This window comes from Miniopterus natalensis, chromosome 1 (genome assembly GCF_054644295.1).
Source record: "Miniopterus natalensis isolate mMinNat1 chromosome 1, mMinNat1.hap1, whole genome shotgun sequence".
NCBI lineage: Eukaryota > Metazoa > Chordata > Mammalia > Chiroptera > Miniopteridae > Miniopterus > Miniopterus natalensis.
In genome coordinates this window covers 141,872,006-141,898,212 of record NC_142081.1, presented here as the reverse complement: position 1 = coordinate 141,898,212, position 26,207 = coordinate 141,872,006, and the positions used below count along the sequence as shown (strand labels likewise).

The 26,207-nt window shown below is 37.3% G+C and overlaps 1 protein-coding gene across 5 annotated transcripts in view; it reads right to left on the bottom strand.

The window, feature by feature from the left end:
- UBE2D3 (ubiquitin conjugating enzyme E2 D3) overlaps positions 1–19,620 on the bottom strand; it is a 30,381-nt gene extending 10,761 nt beyond the window's left edge. The window contains exons 1-4 of one of the 5 annotated variants that reach the window (XM_016223613.2): positions 19,599–19,620; positions 18,110–18,264; positions 4,261–4,324; positions 4,142–4,173 (exon numbers count right to left, since the gene is read on the bottom strand). In XM_016223613.2, coding sequence (XP_016079099.1) covers positions 4,142–4,173; positions 4,261–4,324; positions 18,110–18,133 — 120 coding nt within the window. In that variant the 5' untranslated portion in view covers positions 18,134–18,264; positions 19,599–19,620. The other 4 variants (XM_016223612.2, XM_087826381.1, XM_016223610.2 and 1 more) reach the window with 4 other exon arrangements.
- Positions 19,621–26,207: the final 6,587 nt, after the last annotated feature.

Here is a 26,207-nt window from a genome sequence, read left to right as displayed (position 1 = left end):
GATACTGTCACAATATCATGGTACTAGTGTTGAAGTAACCTTTATTTTACTTAATAATTACCCCAAAGGGCAAAAGTAGTGATGCTAGCAATTTCGACAGGCCAAAGAAAAGCCCAAAAGTACTGGCTTTTACATGAAAAGGCAAATACAGTATATTTTGAAATAGTCCACATTCACATAACTTTTGTACTATACTGTTATAATTGTTCTATTTTATTATTGTTGTTAATCTTACTGTGCCTAATTTATAAATTCAACTTTATTATAAGTACATATGTATAGGAAAAAACATAGTATATATAGGGTTTGGCACCAGCCATGGCTTCAGGAATCCACTGGGGGGTCTTGGAAGATCAACCCCCCATGGAAAAGGGGGGACTACTGTATCTTTTATCTACCATGACTTACTTCTGGTACTCCTGCCTTTACTCCAACTTTGCCCTCTAATTTATCCTTCACCCTATTGCTCAAGTGGTCCTAAGATACAAGTTATTACCTTGCTTGAAATCTAGCACAGCTTTCAAGATAAAGTTCTAACTCCAAAGCATACAAGGTGCTTTATCTGGTTCCCACCAACCCGGTTAAGTCTAATTTTCCACCAAAATATGCTCTTTACTGCACATAAAAGTGTCACATCTCCTTTTCCCTCCTACTATATTTCTTTTCCCTACTTGAAATTTTCTTACATGAGTCCTTATCTTCATCGGCAGAACCATACCTAAATATAGCCTTCCCTTTAGGCCTATCTGCTGGCTGCCCTTCTCTTATACCTTGGTCTCTACAGTTACAAGTGCCCAACATACTTACAACTTATTTACTTATAGTTCTCTCTTCCACTAGACTATGAAGCTGCTTAAAGAGTAAGGTACTGAAGGGAAGAGTTTTTATTTATGTATCATCAGACTTTGTAGGAAATGACATAATACATAAATGGAAAAAATAACCCTTATGGACCAATAAAATACCAAACAACCAATTATTTCAGATGGTTTTTGTAGCTGATTTTGCTCAGGCTACCAAAGGTTACATTATTCACAGATGGTATAGGCATACCTTGTTTTATTACACTTCATGGATGTAATTTTTTTTTTTTAAACAAACTGAACCCAAGACCTCTTACCAGCAAAAAGATTACAACTCACTTTACTGTGATACCAGCTTTATTATTGTGAACTGGAATCAACTCCTAGTATCTCTGAGGCACACCTGTACTAAAACTTATTAGATGCTCTATTCCTTATAAAATCAGGAATCTTTAGTTCTGTGGCACGGTCATCATTTTAACTGACCTAAGAAATACTGCAGAGCAAAAATAATTTTATCATTTGTTCTTCCGGCCAATCTGGAATTATGGGTTGTTATCTCACCACTGGCCCTGTTGTTTTGGGTCACATCTGTATCACACATAGGGTAGGGCATAGTAACAAAATAAGGTAATATTTACCTAACCAACTGTAATGTTCTGACACAAAGATACAATCAAAAGTCAAAATAATAACATGAGTTGTTTTATCAATGGTAACAGTTAACTATTTACAAGTCAGCACCCAAACTTAGGTGCTCACTTAAAAAGAGCACAAGATTGGTATTTTGGGTGAATTTTTATAACCTCTGACTCCTTCCTGAAATTATCCACAGTGAGAATTAACCTGTCTAGAAAACAAGTACATTTCAGGAAATAATGTACTTGTTTTCTAGTAAAACTGCAGTTGTAATATAAATGTATTTTTTACTTTTGTTAATCTTCTGAAAAACAAATTATTTGTTTTTAGAAACAGAAAGTGCTAGTCATTAATATATATTAAAAGGTCACTGAAAAAAATTTAGCAAGGAATAGCCATAATCTAAAATGTATTGCAGTGAAGGCCTGGGGAGGGGGTTGATGGGGGAAAAAGGGGGACATCTGTAATACTCTCAACAATAAAGATAAATTTAAATAAATGTAAATAAAAATGTATATAAAATGAAAAATATTTTTTGAAAATAAAAGCTAAGAAGCTAAAAAATATTGTCAGGATAAGCAATTTTCTATCTTCTATTCTCTGCAATACTACTAGCATAAACTACTAATTTATGCTTCACTTTAACTGTGCCCAGCAAGCATGGCTCAGCGGTTGAGCATCAACCTATGACCCAGGAGATGGTGGTTCTATTCCGTCAGAGCACATGCCCAAGATGTGGGCTCGATCCCCAGTGGGGGACATGCAGGAGGCAACAGATCAATGACTCTCTCATTGATGTTTCTATCTCTCTCTCCCCCTCTCCCTTCTTCTCTCTGAAATCAGTAAAAGGTGTATTAAAAAATATATATATATATTAACTTTACTGTTAAGTATATTCCTTACCTTTGGAAAAGAACAGTTCATTCAATAAAGTGAAATCTCAAAAGTCAAGCAGAAAAACATCACTCTGGTTTTAAGGGTTGGTTTATTATGCACCCATCCAATTAGAAGTCTTGATTACCAACTCTTTCATGTATTAGCATTGACAACTGATTTTTATAATGAGACTATCTTAGAGCACCCTCTGGATCAAAGCTGAGCTTTATTTGGTACAGATACAGTAAGGCATTGTATTGAATTATTTGCTTTGAAAACTGGGTGATCTATGAACTCTAGAAGTTGCAATTTCAAGTGCCTACAGATTCTAGGTAGGCAAAATAAAGTAGATCTGGTAGGAACTGACAGGCAAACCCCATGTAAAAAAGGGAAGCAGCTGCTATTCTATCTGAAGCCATTACTGCTTGCGGGAATGAGGGCCTAGTCCGTTTCATATTTTATGCAAAGACTGCCAACTTTTAAAACACTTTGTGAACCAAAGTCACCAAAGTCACTAGTTAATTATGTGTATTAAAAAATATAACAATTTTGTTACCAAATTAGACAGAAAGAAGCACTTTAAAAACAATAAAATTTAAAGCAGTACAAATAGTCCTTGAGATTGGAAATGAATAACCCTGACTTTATACTTATTAGAATAATCCACATATATTAAACTAAATTATTAATCAAATCAAAATGGGGGGGGTGTAATCTCTCTACATCTAGGTCATAACATTTCACAATTACTCTAACTCAATCATCCCTATTAGTTCCCATAAATTTCTCCTACTAAGCACTTCGTTCACATATTACTTATTTCCCATGTTTTAATTGTCTGCCTCTCCCAGTGCATTTTAAGTTTCTTAAAGATTGAGAGGAATCATGCCTATACTATTCATTTGTATCCTTAATGGCACACAGACAAGGGCTCACATTGGTTGAGACAGAAAAAAGATTAAAATTATCAAAATGAGAACTGCTGAACACATACTTGTTGATCCAACCCATCTGTTGGCCAACTTTTTCAAAGGTATTTCTTCTTTTAGAATTAGAAACATCTACTTATCGATCATTATCTCACCTAATACATTGCCATTTATGTTGAGATTAAACCATCAAAAAGGGAAGAAAACAGAAAATTCAATTAAGACACAAATATAACAATAGAAAAATCCAAAAGTGCCTTCCAAGTCAGAAAAATGTTAAGTATTGTGCAAGATACAGTCTTACCCCAGGATGTTTTACTGCGTTCTAATTCTGTGAAATTCTTAGATGGTATCCATAATTCTGAATATTCAATTATCCAGCATATACAGTTTCTTATCTACCCAGGATAGAAAGGAATTTTGCTGTATTCAAAATATCACTTTCTACCTAAAAATATTCAAATTTTGTATAAAACTAAAGTTCCAGAAATAATCAAATATCAAAATAATACAATTATAGCTAGATTTGGGGGCATTTACCCTAATAAAACTAAGTTCTTTGAGTAACTCCGTGGTAGAGCCAGTTAATTGGCTCTACAAATATCGGGAATCTCTGTGACAATGCTTTATATTGCTATGAAGGAAAACTAGATTGATGTGAAGAGATATTTGGTATGTAAGAGATGCTATATTCTAGACCATAGGGACAGAAACATATACCTAACAAATGACTAATTCATTAAATTTCTTTCAAAAGTACAACTATAGCATATCCAAAACAGAATTACAATGTAATAAAAGAAATCTAAAGACTAAGTTAAAAATTACAACTAGGTAGATGCTGAATTTTCAATTAAAAAGCAAAAAATGTTAAATTCTATTATTAATACTTACAGGTCCCATAATTGTGGCTTGCCAATGAAACACTAAAAAAAGAAAAACTCTTGTTATTATCTAAAAATGTACAAGCTTTTATGAAATTAACCATAACAATCAACTTGAAAATTACTTACTATCATCCCCAACTGGACCTGCAGAACATTGTGCTGGAGGGTCACGGGCCAAATCACTAAGTTCCTACACCAAAGCAAAAAATGATAAGCAAAGAGAGTCAACTGCTTCCATTTCATTTTCACCTCATTCTTTTAGGGACATATAATCAATCACTATTCACATTAAAATAAGTAAGCTCTATTAGAAGAGGAAAACATTTAAGTAACCCTACCCCAGATTCCTGGACATGACAGGTATAGTTATTTAATGGACACATCCAAGACAACCATCTGGCTAGGTTTCACAAAAGTATATACACACATCAATATGAAAATTTTTATTACCTGAACAACAGCTGTCCTTTTACAAATAAAAAAAATTGTAATCAGATATTTTCATAGCTTAATAACCTAGATAAGGCACTTTTCAAGATTCATGTAATTTGCTGAATTTTCAGACTATCTCAGAGGCCCTCATTTTTAAGGTCTTAAATCCTCTGTTCTTTCTGAACCAAACTATTCACTGACCTCATTTTCCACTTGAAAAATTTCTTATGGGGGTAGGAGATACCCATTTTGGTTTGATCCCCTTTTCTCCTCAACACAACCCTGTCTTTTACTCAATACTGAGTAAAATTACAACTCTAGAAGAACCTACCTCTCTAGGTAAAAGTCTGCTCTTATCAACTAACATGCAGTTTTTACAATTCCACCTTTTATACTTACAAAAAATATGTACTTAGCCCTTACATGACTTGTGCATAACAAATATGGATTACCTAGTGAGAAAATAAAGTTGTTTCTTATTAGGTTAAAAAAAAATTTAAGATGATATAGCTGTATCTCTATGTACTACATATAAATCCCTACAGAAATTTATAGACCCATAAGATAATAATGGGCTTCTAAGAAAATTCAGGGAATATACAACACCGTAGGGAGATAACTAGAGCAAATATCTGCCTTTATCATATGGTTAAAATCTACTTCAGAAAACGGCCAATTGCTCATGAATGATGTCTGGATTCACTCCATAATAAATAAATAAAAATCAGTGAATTGTCCTTTCGGTAATCATTTTGAAATATACATTGATCAGCCCGGCCAGTGTGCTCAGTGGTTGAGCACTGACCCATGAACCAGGAGGTCACAGCTAGTTCCTGGTCAGGGCACATGCTAGGGCCTCAGGCTCAATCCCCAGTAGGGGTTGTGCAGGAGGCAGCCATCTATGATTCTCTCTAATCATTGATGTTTCCCCCTCTCCTTCTCCCTTCCCCTCTCTGAAATATATTATTAAAAAAAAGTAAAGTGGACCCATGTCTCTCCTCTGCCCAAAGCCTTCTGATAACTCATTCTCCCTTAAACTTCAAATTCTTAAAGATGTACTAAAAGGAGCCTTTGGGGGGAGGGGGGAATATACATTGATCAAATTATTATGGGTACATAAAAAACTAGCATTTTATGCCAATTATATCTCAATAAAACTGGAAAAAAATTGTCCTGATACACTCTGCCAATTTGCTTCTGAAACTCATACCACAATTGCTTATAAGGTAATCAAGACAGCCAGAGAGATCCCAGGATTCACAATGCTAGGATGATGTAAGATCAGATCAGAACAGACCCTTACACTTGCCTACATAAATATACCCTCGTATGTTTAACATATATTCATTTCAAACACTTTTGATTCTGACCAGTAGGAATTACAGGAACTCTTATCTCAGAGTTAAACAACAGATTAAAAGAAACCATGGATGTTTCAGCGTAAAACAAAACGAAAAACAAAAACCAAAAAAAAAACCCCTTACAAAATATAGATTCCACTGAAATAAGTATTTGAAAACTATGTGGGGTTTTTTTGAGTAAACACCAGTATACTGGTAACTTGAACTAATCAACTATCCATTATTGAGCAAATGACTTTTTCACAGGCCAGATCAAGTCTTATACAACAATTATTTGCATTCCACGATGAATCATTTTTATTATAATAGCATCTACTGTAACACCATCTCAAGGTATACATACTTTATTGTAGGTAAGAATCAAGAATAGTCTTTATGAACATAGAATTTTCCTATGTTCCAAACTTAAACAACAAATTCTATTGTGTAATTGGCCCACCAAAAAGAAATCAGAAGGTAACTTAGGCAGTCTAATTCCCTCTTTCCTTAAGGAACGTAAGGATCCATAAAGTTTACTTTAAGGTTAAAAACTTAATTGGTTCAAAACCATCTCTTCCCCATTTCCCACGAAAGATAAAGATGTGAATTTTCAAAAATGCTACTAAAACCCAAATACAAACTTACATATGCAATTCAAATGCTCAAAACATAGCTCCTGAAATAAGAACATCATGTCCTCCTTGAATACTTTGAAGTCTCACTTTTAATTCAACTTAGACTCACTATTTCCTAGGCTTATTTCATCATCTCTAAAATAGCAATGTCTATTTGTAAAGAAGTTTGGAGAAGATGAATGAGAGTTAAAGCACTTTGGCACACAACCTGGTACATGATGTACTAGATACCCAACAACAAGCAGACCACCCATCCCAAAGACAAGATTTCCTAGACAGGCACTCAACTTGTTTATTAAAAAGCAAAATTGCTTCATAAATAGGCTACATATTAAATCATTAGCCCATTTAAATCTTTTGCCTATGCAATGAATCTTTATGATTAGCTGTCTTTAACAGTCAGTTGTCTAGCAACTATACTGTTATAACATTAATAACACAAGGTCAGCAATTCAAGGAATATTTATAGGTGGGGTTTTAAAGAAGCCATGCTATTAACTTGAGTTGTATAAAATAAGTACTAGTTAACCATTTTTGAACTACAGAAACTCAAATTTCATGTGGTTCTACCTAAAAAGGTCCAGTAAACGTTTGAATTCAATTATTACCAAAAATGAGTTTCTTACATTGATTTATCCCAAATTATGCCCTGAATACATTATGTTCTGATTTATCCCAAATTATGCCCTGAATACATTATGTTTCTTCAGGTAATTTTAACGAATCCATTTATTAATAAATGGATTCGTTAAAATTACCTGAAGAAAATATCCCGGCAGTTATTTTTAAATAAAAACCAATCTAATGATGGTTGGTCTAACGAAGTACCCTATAAGTAATGTTAAAACAACTTCGTTACAAATGAAAAGTTCAGGAATATATAAAGTTGACCTAGAATACTGTATCAGTATCCTACTTGAAAGTTACACATTTTAATTAAGAACATTAAGAAATTATTTCTTGTTTTTCTGCACACTGATATTTATAAATCACTAAGCCTTTGTATGTTGGAATTATCACTCCTTTAGAGTAAAGGTAAAACTTCAGCTAGTTAGCAATGAATTTCAACTCTTTACTCACATAACTGTAGGCTCTCATTGCTCAGATAATTTCTAAATGCATTTTGTATGATCAAGATACCTCTGAAGTAATAATCAAAGATTTAAAATCAGGCCAATTAATTTATGTACTAAAATCTGTTTTAAATTGAGTATTGAAAAATTACCTGTTATTTTAAGGTTTTAAAATCAGATACCAGCACTTAACTCTAATATAACAAGTAACTGTCATGATATTATTATGACCACAGCACAAGCAAATGAGAAGATATAATATCTTAGCAAAAAAAAAGGAGTCTTCTTAGATTGTTCTTCTATGTAGCAGACATTTTGCCTATTCAATAACCCATCTTACCTTACTTTCACAGAAACACTTTTCCCTTACTCCAAACATGTGATTGTAGTAGTATTGGGTGATTTGTCAGCCACCAAAACCCAATTAATCAGGGCTGATCATAGAATTTGTTCCTTCAGTCTCAGTGATTAGCTTAAAGAGTTAGAAAGAGCCTGGCCGGGCGTGGCTCAGCGGGTGAGCATCGAACTAGGATCCAGGCGATTGGGGTTTGATTCCTGGTCAGGGCACATGCTTGGGTTGCAAGCTCCATGCCCGGTCGGGGGCGGCCAATCAATGACTGTCTCATCATTGATGTTTCTATCTCTCTCCCTCTCCCTCTCCCTTCCTCTCTCTGAAGTCAATAAAGATACATAAGAAAAAAGAAAAAAGAGTTGGAAAGTAACCAAAGCCAGGACCTGATTTTTATCAGTTTGTTCAGGTATACTTGCCCTACATTTTTCAAATTGAAGCTAGAAGTAACACTTTTTCCTTCCTAATCAGGACCCATAAGGATGCGACTCAGACCTGTTGGCAGGCATGTGCCCTGAAATTACATGGTGAATCCAAAGAAAAGGAGACCACATTGGGTGACAGAGAAAGCAAAAAGCTGATTTGGCATATAGACGGCAATTTCAGGTCCTGAGGTTATAGCTTGCTCTGGTTCCTATAGCTATTGCCTTGATTAGGACACTATACCAGTGTCCTTCTAATAAATAAAAGAAAGGAAAACAAACAATATAGAGAGTGCTACTGGAACCCATTACCAACTATACAGATTGTAACCCACTAAAACACAATGTAATGCTCAAGTTCTGCTGAAAAACGTGTAAAAACGAAATGAATTCTCAAAATTAAATTACAGGGAAGAAGAAGAAGTCATGTGTCCTGTCTAGCAGAGTTAACTTTCAATCTAATCACAGACACTAGAATTTAAATCCGTTTCTAAATATGAAAAGTATAATACTAGCTATTAGCTAAAGTTTCACCATCAAAACATTTATTCATTAGCATGAAGACTACCTTCTTTTTGGTGTCAAGCATGTTAGGTCTGAAAACAAGATTAAAAAAAGCATGAACACCTCCCCCAATAGACTAATAAAAAGTAGGCACAATGCAAAACCAAAAAAATTACATTTCGCCCAGCTGGGCATGGCTCAGCGGTTGAGCATTGGCCTAGGTTCCAGGAGATCGAGGTTTGATTTCTGGTCAGGGGCACATGCCAGGTTTCCGGCTCCATCCCCAGCAGGGGGCGTGCAGGAGGCAGCCAATCAATGACTCATTGATGTTTCTATCTCTCCTTCCCTCCCTCTCCTTTCTTCTCTCTAAAATCAATAGACACATTTTTTAAAAAATTACATTTCAACAGCCTAAGTGCTTAAAATGAAAGCATTCAAATGCTTTGCCTGGATCTATAACAGTGATATTTGAGCTGAGTCCTGATAGAGGGATAAGCATTCTAAGTAAAGAAACTTACTCCAAGCCAGGGGTGTGAAAGAACACAGGTTATAGAAATTTGCTTGTAGTGTGGTATATACGATACAAAACAGGGTACAAGTAAGGGAGTAGCAGATATGGCCAGAATGTTAATCAGGGCTAGTTTTCAAAGCCTTAAATATTATGTCCAAGACTACCCCAAAGGCAATGGGAAGTCACAGACAGTTTTTAAACAGGAATAAGACAAATCAAGTTTTGGTTTTTTAACATACTAGCAGTAGTACACCAAAAATGATTCCTTCAATTTTTAAATTAAGTCAATCCTAAAAGTAGCCATGTATTTGTGTATCCAGCTTGATAGTTAAGTAAAGCTTATCATTTTTACTATACTTCCTCCAAATACAAAAAAAGCTCCAGGTATAATTAAAAATCTCTCATGTACTCCCCAGATTCTGTTCCCTTTCCCCAAGAGGAAACAGATTATCCCAAATTTGGTTTCTGCCATTTCTCCACATTTTCACACACTACTAGATATATTTCTCTGAAGAATATATAGCAGTTTGGCAGGTTTTCAAATTTTATTATATAAAACTATACATATCATTTGGAACATTGGCTCTTGACACTATTTGTAACAAGGACTTCTAAGAACCTGGTGAACTGTGGACATACAACCCCCTAAAATACACATATGCCCACACAAAACTTGATTTTTGGGGTATCACAGACCCTCCTCACCCGTGTATTACAGGAATCTCTACCATAATACATACTAAATATATACAAACAACACAGATAAGTAGATAACCACATTAGGAAGCTATAGCAGTAATTCAGTTGAGAAAACATTAACTAAACCCCTGGGGATGAAAAATGATCTCAAATGTGAAGCACTTGATTCTTAAACCACCTTATGGAAACAGCCCTTATTTCCACTTTATATTAGAACCTCCTACTAGGGGAAAGAAAAGATTGAGTTCAAGTGTAGGGCATGCTAAGCTTCAGGATGGGTAGGAGGGCAAAATAGTGTATCTACTAGACAACTTGAAAAATAGGATAGGTTGCAAAAAGGCTTTCTCAAAACAGTGTCCTTCCATCAAAGATGTATTTAAGTTAAACAAGCTGATAGCATTTGACAAACTGGAGAAAAAAATTTCAACCATACCAAACCCAACTCTCCATTCTATTAAAATAGATGCCTCAGGTTCAACAAGGTTTGGAAAACTGATGTTTTATTAGGATCAGTTCCTCCATAACTATTCAGTTTGCACCTTACTATTACAATACTCTGAGTCTAGTGTTACCTATTTTTTAAGTTACTTGGCCTTTAAATGAAAGCCAAATGAGAATATCCATTCCACTGGAAAAGGAAACTGTATTATACTAAACTGGAGATCAATTTCCAATGAAGTAAAAAGAATTTTCAGAAGTAATGTCTTTGGTTTTCACCTTGTCAAATGGCTTTAGAACCTAAGTTTCACGTGCTTTAGGGACAAAATCAATTTATGACATTATATAAAGAACTAAAATTAACTCTTTGCTTCCTAGTAGAGAGGAATAGTAGCAAGGAGCGGAAAGAATAGCATACATATAAGACCTGTAAAGTCTTCATACTCTGTTGACTCCTCCCCCATGGAGGACAGCATTACTCAGGTGGGCTCTTGAGCAACTATTAAGACCACAGAAATAGGAAAATAGTCATCAGGGGAAGATTGGCACACACTAATAATTGCTATAGGCTCCACTTACCTTGAAGGGACACTAAGATGGATCAAGGACACACAATTAGGATACAATGCTAAAAGCTGTATTGCCCATATAAAAAAACCCAAAACAACCATGAAGGTTAGACATCTCTTTGCCATGGTGAGCTCTTTTGGGGAAAATTTCCCCTTTTGGGATAATCTTCCTCTGAATCGCTTCTCCTAAAATCGCTTCTCACCTGGCTAGTGTGAGAATTCAGGCCTTCCCCCATTGGGAAATGTTTCTTTCCCTTCAAAAGCCTAAACAGACACACTGGAAAAGGAGGCAAGCAAATCTCTCTAAAAGGCAACCAGCAGATACACTTAAGCCAGTGAGTGTTCTCATTTGGAGATGCATGATTAAGCAGTAATGAGTCTGACCATTTCTTGTGGAATGGGAGCTCATTAAGAAAACACCTAGTTTGAAGAAGGTTGTGGATTGGATTTCGATCAGAACTCAGGTCTCTGGGTGGTGGGCTCTACCCTCAGCAGGGGGTGTACAGGAGACAGTTGATGAATATTGACGTTGATATTTCTCTCCCCTCCTCTCTCTAAAAACCAATAAAAACATTTTTTAAAAGGCCTCTTAACTTAAACCTATATTGAGCAACATTTTAAAGTACTACCCTTGAGGACTGGGGGAGATGAGGGCATGAGGGAGAAAACAAGAATAATGCCTTTATAAGAAATTTTGAAAGAATCACCCTCAAGAACCCTTACAACCTAGCAATATAAGGGTATATATCTAGACCAATGAGACACCAAAATTCAGTACAATTGTCCAATCAGTCAGAAAATAACTGCTGTAATTGTTCTTATAAAGATCAGGTTTACTACAAAGTAAACAAAAATTTATTACCTTTAAAGTTGTGAAATTTCTACATACTATATATGTAGATACAAACAGCTAGGAAGGAAACAACAAACATTTCAGAAACGTATGGTTACCAGACATCATTTCAAAAGAATGAAGACTGGCAAAAGATTTTGGGATCTGAACCATTTCATAAAACTGTAGACTTAAGAATGGAAAAAAACAGTTCCTTTAAAATCATTTTAGTTTGGAATTTGTAGCTTCTTGTGAGAAATTCTGAAAGTTTACCTTAAAGATTAAGAGGGAGGTGCTACACACCATGTTTCATTACATCACGGACAAGATATTAACTTCCTGTTTAGTTGTAATTATAGGTGAGACAAGCATGTTTACTCATTAGACAAGATACAAAGAATGGCTTGAATGAATAACACTAACATTTTCTTTCTTTAGGTCACCATTAAAGTCATTTAAGATTATTCAAAGCTCTTCTTTTGTAAGCATTATCTAAATGGGCAGACAGAAAACCAAATTTAGGTTCTAAGCTTTAATCCATGAAAACAAGGCATTTTATAGATATGAAAAACAAAAATTAAGTAGTTGAAAATATCCAATTATACATTAGCCATGAAATTATAACAAGGCTAGGATTAATGTGAACAAGTATTCCATCCTGAAAATGAACAAGTGACCAAGAAGCAATGAGTCACAACTGAAGACTAAAAGATCAAACCTGACAAATTCAGCTATGAAAAGTTGGTTGGAGGTCTCTGAATGATACAAAATTATGCTGAAAGTATAGTTGGAGATAAAAATTAGATGTTTGGGCAAAGCATAAAATACTTCATTAAATTTTTCCCCTCCTTGTTCTAACAGGGTAGCTCAGTTGGTTAGAGCATCATTCCTATATGGCAAGGTTTTGGGTTCAATTCCGTCAGAATCCACAAAACAATCAACCAATGAATACATAAATAAGTAGAACAAATTGAAGTTCCTCTCTCTCTAAAAATTGATAAATAAATTAAAGAAAAACGAATTTCCCCCTTCACATATAACAGGGTCAAGTGTACAGTTTTAAGAATAAATCTTATCTAACAGAGTAAATTAGCTAATAAAATACTCACTAAATGCATCCAAAAGAGATCTTTTGCTCTGGTAGCAAAACCAATCAAAACCAAAAAATTTCCAGTTAAAAAAATGAAAATTATTTGGTTTCTCTAATTTCAAAACATTGGCTTCTTCTGGCAAAGGTAAGCAGAGTTAGAAAAGAAAAACCTCACTGTAACAATGACACTATGTAGTGCATTTTATTTTATCCTCACCGAAGGATATTTTTTCCACTGCTTCTCACAGAGTGAAGGGGGGGAGGGGAACACCAAAGTGAGAAAGACACACTGACTAGTTGCCTCCCACACATGCCCCAACCGGGGCGGGGATTGAGACTGCAACTGAGGTATGTGCCCTTGGCTGGAATTGAACCTGGGACCCTTCAGTCCATGGGCCCACACGCTAACCACTGAGCCAAACCAGGTAGGGTAAGAGATATTTTGATAAACCTATCTTTATGGGTAAATCTGATATGTGAATAAAGACACTCCTTATAATTTCTTTTAATGTTTCCCCTACTTGGTTTATAATATTCTCAAAAGCAAGTTGTATAAGGTGCAAACAACACCTATTCATGTGTTTAATATATGCTAGTTTCCTCCACTCAAAGATTCTCATGGGTAATGACATGCTTCCTTATTTTTTATCCCCCGGGACCAGACTACTATGCCAGAGTAAAACCTCAGTAAGTATTGACTAAATGATTATCCCCTATGTCTGTGGTTCTCAACCAGAGGGAGGCTCCAGAAATGTCCCTAGGGAGCATTTCAAAATTATGCCTGTTTCCAGAGAAAATAACTCAGTAAGTCAGATAAAACCCTGTCAATGCACCTAAATTCTTCAAAAATTCTGCTCAACTTCTGACATATAAGTGTAATTCATGTCAAAACTCACATATACAGTAACATATACAATAGAATGCAAAAGACAATCTAGGATTTGAGAATTTAATCTGAAACATTTTTATCTTAGCACTAGGAACCTACTCTCTAATAGAGACTATAGTGAAATGCTTTAGGAAATTCTCAAGGATTGTATCTTGGATAACCAGTGGCACCTGAACCCATGAGTTAACACAAACTAGCAACAGGCATATCTAATAAGTTTTACCCCTAGTGCTAGCGAGTTTTCAACTGTCTACTTGTACAAAAAACAGAACCAGAATTAACATTGCAGGTGAGCATGATGAAACCAAAGCACACGGTGTTAAAGTTACTCTCATTCAAATTAAACAAATATGGAGATCATTATATGATCAGCACAGAACTATCCTACAAGTTAAATTAGCTAGCTATAGGCAAGTCTTGAGAATCTTAAAAGAAACGCATGCAACACAGTGTATGCACCCTAGAGGCTCACCAGGGACAAGTTTAGTATATCCCTAAGTGATCAGTTGGTACATGGTAGTTCCCATAGTCCTTGAAGAGACAGGCCAAAAAGGTAGTCACTTTTACTTTCAAAACTCATGTTAGCTAAATACTTAATTCATAAATTAGCTATAACCTAAGAGTAAAGTTAAATCCCATTTCAATGCTAAGTGGGAGAAGAGAACTTACTTCATATAGCCAAGACTAATACGACATTCATTCACCTAACTATAAAACAGAAAATGAAATGGTTCAAAATACCAGTACAGCATGGAGTTCAAGAGCTTGAGATGAGGAAGACTATCTGATTTGAATCTCAGTTACTTGTTAGCTGTGTGACCATAGACAAGTAACTTAACCTCTCTGTGCCTGTTCCCTTAGGTATAAAATGGAATGGTAAGGGCATCTATCTCACAAGGTTGTTGTAAAGATTAAATAAGTTGACACTCATAAAGGGTTCAGAAACAATGTTGAGTACATAGCAGATATGACGACCAAGCTATTATTAGTAGCAGAATGATACATGCAAAAGAAAACCTTTTTGAATACCAAAAACCTAAAGGATGACATGATAATGTAGTTTAGGAGCATACACCATGGAGCCAGATTGTCTAGGTTCTAATCCCAACTCTGATATAACCCTGGGTGTTTTTTCTTTAACCTCTTTCTCAAGATTTCTAATCTCAAAATGGGAACAATAATTGAACCTGTTTCTTTGGGTTGTTATAAGATTAAATGAGTTAACACAAGTGTTTCAAACAGTTCTGACACATTGCAAACAAAGCATGAGCTATCCTTTTAGGCTCGGTTCACATTATATTTTATGTAAAGTTCTCTAAATGTCCCCGAAACACATGCACTGTAGTTATTTTGTTTAATGGGAGTAGTAAAATTGCTATGGCTCCCAAATACCACCAATCAACTTGGAGTTTCCAGTTTTGATTATTGTTGCTTAATAAGTAGCCTCATTAGACCATACTACAGCTGGTATAAAACAAAGAATACAGCAAAAAAAACAAAGTTGTCTGATAAGGCTGCTTGGTCTAAGAAATATTCAAACAAAAAATAGTAAGAACATAAACTTTAGAATAAAACAAATTTGAAGGCTTGATCAAATGAACTACCAATGGTTAGATAGTCTGACAATAAGCACTTCATTAAAATTACAACTTAATATTTGGAATTGGAGGGTTTAAGAGAATTCAAAATGAGGTACATGGCACAAGAAATGCCATACCAACATCAACCTACTTGACCTCATTATTTCTAGCACAGAGGTGCCCTCTCCCAACAGTTGTCGACTTGCTAAAATTGTTTGGAACTGGGATTTCTTTTTAAAGTTTCACTATGTAGTCTGACAGCAACTGCTAAAAAATCAAAGCACAATCAAGTTAAAACTTTTCTACGGGTTAAAACAAAAAGACAATGATTTTTCCAATTTGTAAAGTGTCAAGTTTCTGTATCATACAAATCTTTAAGATATTTACATGACAGTCAAGTATTAACAAAGAATACTAGACTAGAAAAAGTTCTTTAATAGAAGTTTTGGAGATTAAAGTGCTATTAAAACAGCAGTAATAATAATCTGAGTGTCATGTGCCGGGGGTCTATTCAAAGCCACACATTAACCTATTTAATACTAAAAAACCAAAAACAAAATAACCTCTAGAAATCTAAAATTTGTTTTGCTCACTGCTGCATCCTTGGACTATTTATTGTTCATATAAAAAAATACTCATTTTCTAGAAGCACACAGATAACTTGCCCAGTCCTAGAATTCTAACTAGAGCATTTCTGCTCCAAAGTTCACACTCTTAACCATTATATTGCCTCTCTAAAGCTTTTTAAAGCATTAAAAGTGGTGTCAACAGCAGCTGGTTATCACCTGCAAAAGAAAAAAAATCAATGAGACCCTCCTTTAAAGCGTTCAGTTCCTTATGTAGAAAAAATTATGGATTCAAAATTATTCCACATCTGAGTGGCCTGAATTCCCATAAGATTAAAAAGGGTTTGATTCGTACTAAATATTATGTTCCTTGTATTAACTATATTGTAAAATCTATAACTATGCTTCTCCAATGTGTGGCTGGCCTGCCAAGGGGTAACAGAAAGGGGTGTTTAAATAATCCTTTAAACCTTAATTCCTAGTTTTTCTTCCTCTTCTTTTCCATCTTTTAAAATAGACAAAGACTTAAGTTTATAATTTACACAAACCCACAATGACAATGCAATGATGGCCTAAAACAAAATCAAAGATTTCAACATCAATCCATGGAGTGAAGATCTAAACCTTCATCTTCAAAAATACCAGTTTTGCCAAATAAACACCAAAGTCACACGTAAAAGTAAAAGTAAATCAGTATCAGGTCTATTTTAGAAAAGCCAAGACCTTGCATTTCCTTCCATGCGCAACTCTTAAAAAAAAAAAGGGAAAAAAAAGTAACCTATCAAAAATCAAAGATTCTAACCCACAACCTCCCTTGTCTCCTAGTTTTTAGTGAGGCCGAATTTATTTCACGACATTTTTTTCAAGTTAGCTGTAAATACTCCACCCTCCTCGATTGTGCAAGAACCAAACACACTACACATACACAAGTTACAAAAAGGGGAAATACGGTCTGAGAGTTTGAATACAGCGAAGTATTGAGCAGGAGGTCTTAGTGCAGTGTACGACCTAATATAAAAGCTAACATTTAATAAAGAATATTATTTCATATTATTACAAAAGGAGATGCCGGAAAAAGCCTGAACCAGTTAAAGCAGCCGCCATCTTAAAATGCGGGATAGAAGTTAGAGCAAGAAAATGAGACTAAACCACCGGAGGTGGAGGTTCCGCTCACCCCGAGCCTAGAAATATCTTTTTTTAAAAAACTGAGATCAAGAGGTTAATATCATATACCACGTTTTAAGAATCGAAACAATCTTCCCAGAAGTTGCTATTAAATGGACTGAGGCAGAAGTAGGTACACCTAACCTCAGCTTACGGCCATCGCACCCCTTCCCCCTCTTCCCCCCCCCAAAGAGAAAGCAAGCTTCCAGAAGGCTTTTACATCAGTTCCCGGTGTGCTTCCGATAAATAGCTTCGGGTGAAAAGCTTGGGCCCGAACCATAGGAAGTGGCAACAGTGTGTCAGCCCATCTCCTCCCAACACCACTTATTCTTGTGAAACCTGCCCAGAGTGATGATGAGTTTCTGACTAGACTCATTCACTGCTCCTCTTCGGGTGGCAAGACAATTCTACCTCAACCCCTAATAAAGTTCGGGACCCGCCGGATTTCTGCGATCTTTTCCCCTCTGAGCTTCCTTTCTTCGCCCTAAAAAGCCTAAAACTTGATCTTACAATTAAAATAAGTTTTCCTGAGAATAGGAAGCCCATGACATCTGCGGGAGCGTCTCTCAATTCTGACCCCCAAACGGGGTTAACTTCCTTTAGAAGAACCGAGGAGCCTGCAATCACTCTTCCTCACCCCGAATTTGCACCGATTTCACTGAAACATACTCAAGATAACACCCCACTTGCCACAAGCGTTCTGTTCACTAGCTTTAAACCTCATTTCTTCATAAAATATATCCGGGTTCCCCATCCCCCAATAGAAAAATGATCCAAAGAAGGATATTTTCATAATTATACGTCCCCCATCCCCACACTTCCCCTGGGCCTGAGTCTTCCTTTCCTCCCACGACCCCAATCCCCTTCAGCTCCATGGGTTACCTTATTAATCCGTTTCAGCGCCATAGTCTGTGCTTTGCGTCTGGCTCCTCACTATCTCGGTGTGTGCTCAAAGGTCCGGCCAAAACTCTTGATTATCCCGGCGGCAGGGAAGGATTGTCTCTTCGTCTCACACCGGCTCTGCCAGACACAGGCGCCTTTTGCAAAAACGGAGCAGATCAGCACTCGCACAGGCCCCGAAGAGACCCCGATGAATCCAGGTCCCTTAAAACGGCCGGGATCCGGGGTGGGTGGGGTGGCGTGGCAAAACCACCAACAGCCTCTATGCCGTGCTTCGGCCCGAAGACGGGGTGAGAGTGACGGGCGGAGGGGTGGCTACAAGTTTGACTTCCCGGCCTCTTGAAAGGAAGAGACCCGGGTGGGAGAGGAAGAGGCGTAGGAGAAAGGGGTGGGTGCGGGGCAGGGTCCGGAGCCCAGCAGAGGAGGAGCCGGGGCCTAGTCGGCGCTATGCCGGCGTCACTAGGGCAAAGAAAGGCTGGGGGGGAGGGGAGTCAGGAGGCTCCGGACAGACGCCGGGCTTCTTTCGGTTTCTACTCAAGGTGCGGCCGGGAAGAGGAGGAAATAAAGAAGGGAGGCTAGATGTGTGTTGCTGTCCCCGCAGCTCCAGCTATTCTGTGTCGTCCCTGACGCCACCGTACACTCCGCCTTCCAGCGCGCTCCCGCGCGCTCCCGCCCAGCCACCGCCACCACGCGCCCATGCAGCCCCTGAGGCTCCGGCTTAGGCGCGAGGACGCGCCCATTCCCCCTCCCCCTAAATCAGGAGGCCCCGGCTTCTCCAACCTTCCCACCCTACCCCACCCAACAGGCTTAGACAGTCAAGCCACCCAAGGCCTGTGTTTCCCCTCTTACCCGGCCGGCCAGTAGGCCGACCTCCCTTCCCTTCCCCTAGCCGTCCACACCCACGCGTACTGAGGGGCCGGGGCCTCCCTCAAGCTGCGGCCTCGGCCTCCTCCCCGCGCGGAAGCTGGGTGCCTCCCCGGCCCTACGGGGCTCACGCGCACGACACAGCCACAAGATGTCCGCTCTGACCGAACTACTGCCAGCTGCCACGCTCCGCCCCTCCCCCTCCTCCTGCCTCTTCACCGCCGCGTATCAGTCCGCCAACGCCGCCGTCGCGAGCACGGGACGAGTCTAAGGGTGCAGGGAGACGGTTTGCTTCCCGCGTCCAGGAGCGAGTTTCTGCGCTCCCCACTTTTCCTTCTTTTCAAAACAGCACCTTCTTACTAAACAGATCGGAGGTTGGACCGGGAGGGCGGGGGCCGGAGGCGGGTCATGGGCTGGGGGGGGAAGGGTAGACGGGCGGCGGAAACCCTTAGGCTCAGAGAAGCATCGAGAACCGGAAGGAGTCCATAGAGGAAGGTAATGGAAACGGCAGCTGCGCGGTAGAGCCCCACGCCCCTCCCAACAGCGTCCCCCAATTTTCTCACTCGGTATTGAGGCGGATCTCGCGATAACCTCGTGGCTGCCTTACCGGAGCTGTAGGTCTGCAATGACTTAAGGGCAGTTTTGTGCGCTCTTCCTGATATGGGCCCGCCCCCAAACCCACGAGCTCTCGCGAGAATCAGTGAGACACCGGCTGGAACTGGGCGGGCCGCCGTCGGGGAAGCACCGCCCCGAATGCTTATGGTGGTGGGAGGGAGAGGAAATGGAATTCCCCGGACTGGTAAGAGGCGCGCGCCGACACATCCCTCTCACGCGCCCAATCAGGAATGTGCGGTGGGTGGTGCTGTAGACTAATTACTAGATACTTTTAGCCCGGGTTGACCCGGGCTTTTGAAGTTTCCAGTGAAGCAGGTGAGAGAGATTTACTCTCCTGCGGGTCCGGCCCGGTTAACCATTGGGCGGAGGCATCCCTCAGACTGGGAAGGGTCATTTAAAGTAGAACGTAGCGGACCGCTGGTCGGCGCTCCCACCAGCCAAAATCTAGGGTACTTCTGACCCTAGGCCTAGAGGATCAACACTGAGAAGGGCGGACCCACAGCATAGACCTGTTCCCAGAATTAGAGCAAGCCCGGGAATCGAGCTCAACTGTGAATTGAATAGGGTGGAGGATAGATAAAGGCGGGCTGTTTACTGATCTCTGGAATCCACCGCCACCATCCTCCAAGGTGTAGGTATGGGGATAGACTTACTACCTTTTTCCTCCCGTTACTATGTTTTCACTCCTAGGGCCACAGCCTCGCGAAACTCAAGAAGTCAAAGTTTTGGGTCATAAAACTCAATGCTTAGTGAAAGATCCAGGGGAAGAAATATTAGTATAGGATTGGCCTGTGTTAATCTGCTGGATGTGAAGTACGGAGAGGGTGATTTTGCTTTCTAGTGTTTCCTTCAGGCAAAGGTTAGTAGGACAATTTTTAAAAGGAATTTAAAGGTAAACATTGACCGGCTTAAAGTTTTCTAACATTCCTTAATGACCCCACTTACCGAAGTGCAGATCTTTAAGAATTAAATGGGAATATAAACTTGTTTTTTAAAATATACTTTAAAAAAAGGGAAGCAGCAAGTTATTTCCTGTTACAAGAAAGTATTACCTAATAAAAACTTCATAGGTCTGATAAGCTAGCTAATATATACTGTTCAAGAGGCCGTAATAGTGTTATTAGAGCAATTAGTGAAACAGTACTTCTCAAACGAGTCTCTATGGGAATCACCTAGGGATTTTGTTGGAAATGTGGGTTTTGATTTAGTAGGCCAGGTTGAAGCCAGAGATTCTACATTTCTAATAAACTCCCAGGTGATACAGATTATTCTGGTTGGAGTAACTCACTGAAAAGCACTCTTGTCCTACTGGAACCCCACCCCCACCCAATAATCTTTCCTTTGTTCTTTCTTTTAACCAGTCTAGTAGAGCAGAAACAAGGATTAGGCAGTTGAAGTGGAGGGAGAAATCTAGGTTTGATTTCTGGCTCTATTCCCATTTGTGTGATATTCTGTGGTTACTTAGTTTCTTCAACACTAAACTAGGCACAAAAGTAGCTCTCTTTTCTCACAGGGTTATTGTGTTGTTCAGATGTCATAATGTATGTGAAAGGGCATTGTAAACTATAGTGCTGTATAAATGTAGGTTATTAAACTAACCAGTGAGACATCAACTGGCCATACTGTGAAACAAATCTGTAAGAATAATAATATAGCTAATATTTATGGGACACATTATGTACCAGATACTGTGCTTGTTAACCCCCTTTACAAATAAAACTGATGCACGAGAGATTGTTACTATCCCAAGGTCATAGAGCTGATAAATGGCAGAAGTAGAATTTGAACCCATGCGGTTGACTTCAGAGTATTTATTGAATGGAATTTCATGTTGTCTCTTAATTTGGAAAGTAGGAGAGTAGGATGTTTTATGTTTCTACTTTCAATGCCATCTGAATCTAATTTTACATGATTCATTTCTCCCTCTGTTTTGTTCTTTCAGAAGCCTGGGTTCAAGGGTGGTAGGAAACATTACTACCTCTGAGAAGCCAATTTGTATTACCCCAATTTAAACAATCTTTGGTATGAAAGTATAGTGAAACATGTTAGTGCTCTGAATTAACAGAGCACAGTGTACTGGGACAGATTTGAGGTCAGAGTTCTTAAATATTTCTTTGGTGCCACAAACCATTTTGGCAGTCTGGTGAAGCCATGGACTCTTCTCAGAATAATGTTTTCAAGTGTATAAAATAAAATTCATAGAAAAGAAAACATTTTGAAATAGTCTCAAAATATTAAAGAAAAACATTTTTGATGTAGGAATAAATGTGCTTTATTAACACAGTAACACCAAGTAATGGGTGTAGAAAGACCAGGTTTTTGAAATGATAAACATAAATATTTCCAGAGCTTACAACAGTTGTGATATAAAGTATCTGCGATTCTCATTGGTGACACAGACATAGATTTGTTGCTTACATTCAAAATTGAAGGAAATAATGAATTTTCAGTTAGAGATTAGTAAAAATAAAGATGTAATTTATTTTTTTCACATGGAGTTCACACACACCCTGATTTCTATTCATGAACTACATGTTAAAAAAATTTTGGGTAGAGTCAAGTAGGCTTATTCCTGTGATTCATCAAGAAAAAGTTTAATTGCCACCAGTATACTCTCCTTAAGAAGGTGTGGACGCCCCGCCGGGCGTGGCTCAGTGGTTAATCGTTGACCTAGGATCCAGGCGATATGCCCGGGTTGCGGGCTACAGCCAATCAATGACTCTCATCATTGATGTTTCTAGCTCTCTCTCTCCCTCTCCCTTCCTCTCTCTGAAATCAATAAAGATTTTTTTTTTTTTTTTTAAAAAGGTGTGGACATGTGTAATAGGTTTAGGAAATAGTTTATCCCATTTGTTGATTTTTTTTTTTGATACCTATAAAATTACCCTATGGAAAATTTACCTATTCAGAATGATTTATTTCCCAAGCATCCTGGATAACTTAGGTTTTACCTTGTCCTTCTTTATTACACACCTATGCAAATAAGATGTGGTGGAAGAAATCCAAAATGAAAATAACCAGAGATGAAAGAAATTGAAATACTATATATTTAAAATTCTTAAAAATAAGTGTTAATAATTATTATTTGAAGTACTATATGCTAGGTCCTCATTATCTCATCAAGTCCCCGTTATACAGATTAAACTCTCAAGTTTATATAATTACTAAGTAATAGAACCAGGGCTTAAACCTAGGCAGCCCGGCCTCAAAGCTCACACTTTTAACCACTAAGCTATCTGATTATTTTTTAACCCGTCAGCTATCAGCAACATTAATTTTCTCATTGGTACAACAAATATACATTTGCTGCCTGTTTGCATTCCTTAGTATTCCAAGTAAAATTCTACCCAGTGACTAGAAGGAATTTTCTAAATTCTCCCTTTGCCAGCGGTATTGCTTATATCCAGCACCACTTTTAAATAAGTAGGCTACCAATTGGGGCAGGAAAATAGTTTGTTTTACAGAAATTTTTGTTGTAATAGGGGTTTTGCTTAGAAGATGAAGAAATCCACTCTTGCCTTTCCCTACCCTACAAACATACATCTGAAATTAAACATTTATTATATTGACCACTATAAAGATCATATACAAGAAATGATGACATATAAATAAATCCTAACATATGAAGTTCTAGATTATCCATGTTTAATGGAGAAAGTGGTTTTCTAATTCTAAATTCATTTTCACTTGGCACTAAAGTGAATTTATTGGTTTTGTTTGTATTTATACCAGTATTTAACATTTCTACTAGATTTTGCTAAGGTTAAAGTTAAAAGGAACATGGCCTGGAAGCATTTTGATTCTTAAGGTGGTGGCCTAGGATTAGCGCAAACTTTAAAATACTGTTCACATATCTAGTGTTACAGAGAGCCCACTTTCAAATAAAGTTGAAGATGACTTTATTCACTTGACCTATTTGATCTACAGTGGTAGAAATGTCTCCATCTGAAAAGAAAGGAAAATAATCATGTTTTCTTTATGTTGTAATTTGCAATGTGCTAAAAAGATGGTTTTATATATTGAAAGAAACATTTACATTCAGATATTAATGCAAGGGCAAAATGTAGAAAAGACCTAAAAACATCACATCCTTCTTAATGAATATTATATTGAAATCTCAAAAACTTTCTAATTATGGTAGATCAGATTTTCTTGCATGAATTGGCATAAAACATGAGAAAAATATAAAGGATCAAGACAATTAGTATTAAAGTGGCAATGAAAAAATTAATCCAAATAATGAAGGGGTACCAAAGTCTTCATATTATGTGAATGCATCAGTGAAGCCATGTTTGAGTACAGGGTTTAATTAAAATATGAATGAATATAGTTAACATAGATTAGTACATACACATATTTTTATTAATATTGCACCTGTGTTTTCAGATCTTGGTAACTTTCTCGTAATTTTATAGCTTGGGAAGGATACTGGCTCTAATGCAGTATATGTGATTTTATTTAATCAAATTGTAAATACTATGGTCCAGATTTTTTATTCAGAATGCATGTTTACATATTCTGCTTGGAATAGGTAATTAGGAACCCTCGTCAACCAATGTTATTTTATACTGTTTGCATGAAAATCAAATGAGTTTCTATATCTTACCTGTTCAGAATCTCATTTTTATGATCAAGACAAGTCATGTGATTTAGGAAACTGTACTTTATCTCATGCTAAGAACATCATTTTGACCTTAAGATGGTTTTGGCACATAATGAACCATGAACAAATGTTTGAGCTAAAAATACATTGGAACATTTTTCGTGTAAAATCTTGTATACATGAGTGTTCAAGTATCATTATTCATAATAGCCAAAAGTGGAAACAACCGAAATGTCCATCAGCTGATAAACAGATATATAAAATGTAGTATATCCATATGATGTAATAGTATTAATAAGGAACACAATACTGATATATGCTACAACATATATCTTTTTTAAAATATACTTTTTTAAATTGAGTTTAGAGAGGAAGGGAGGGTGGGGAGAGAGAAACATCGATGGGAGAGAGAAATATCAATCCATTGCCTCCCATACTCACTCTGACCGGGGATTGAGCCCGAAACCTAGGCATGTGCTCTGACCAGGAATTGAACTGGCCATCTTTTGGTCCGCAGGACGACACTCAACCAACTGAACCACACCAGCCAGGGCTACAACATGTATCCTGAAGCTTGAAAATATTTTGCTAAATGGAAAAAGTCAGACACTAAAGGCCAACATATTGTATGATTTCATTTATATGAAATAACTAAAGTAGATAAATTCATAGAGACAGAAAGTAGATTACTGGTTGCTAGGGACTAGAAGCAGGTGGAATGGGGAATGACTGCTAGTGACTTTGGGGTCTTTTGGGGAGAGGTGATGAAATACTCTAAAATTAGATAATAGTAGTGGTCACACAACTCTTAATATACTAAAACTCAATGAATTGTAGACTTTAAAAGAGTGAATTTATGGTATGTGAATTATCTCAATGTAAATTTTAAAAAAATTAAAACCTAAATGTGAAAGTCTGGAAACATATTACTAAATATTTTCAGCATCATGATACTTTTCAGGTTACTGATGATAGATAAGATATAGCATCCTTGTAAAATGTGAAACATTTATAGCCAGCAAGAGATTTTTCCTTCAGTACAAACAACAATGCAATTTAGATTTGGTTTTAATATAATAATAAGCATTTGCTGTCAATTAGTCTTAAATTTAAAGGTGTTTTCTTCAATAATATTTGCTTAATGAAACATAGTGATTAAAAATTAATTTTAAATAGCATTGTATTTCATTGAAAATTAAAGTTCGTAATTATAACCTGAAATAGGAGAATACACTGATTTTGGCCTACTCTACAGATATATATATATTTTTAATTTCAAGTGAAATTAAGTAGGTTGAAAATCAGGGGTAAATCATCTAGATAAGGATTTTGAGGGTGAGATACTGCCAAATGACAAAACTAAAGCAATTAGTAACAAGTTTGATGTCCTTTATTCAAGGGAACACAATCCATGGATTATGGAGTACAGTGCCTCACAATCAGTGGAACACTGTTCCTAAGGGATTTGGGGCAGGAGGGAGTTGTATAGAGCATTAGAAGCAGCAACACAGAGACAGCATGATTGGCTAGAAGGTTGGGAATTTCCTTGTAAGACTAGCAGGGAAGGTCAGCTACCCATACAGCTGAGTTGGAGGATTGTGATTGATATAAGTTAGGTTTCCTTGACAGGTGTTTCCTGTAAGTGCAGGCTGACTTACGCTTAGATTTGTGATGTGGCCAGGCCACTGGGGCAGCCACCTTTTTGTGGGTCCCAATATATGAATTAGCTTTATCAATACTTAACTGAAAATAAGGAATCAAAATTAAAATTACCTCACCAATAATGATACTTCAATAACAATACAAAAAATCTAAAGTAAATAGAGGGTATGATTTAGACCAGAAATTATCATTTTACCAATATTGTATTTGATTGTTTAAATATATCTATGCAGGATTTCTTTAGTAAGGTAGTGATGATAAATTTAAAATTCTATTAAGTAATTTTAAGTTAGGAGTGATTGTGGGAATGTTGTGGTTCTAAGGAATCAGATCTGT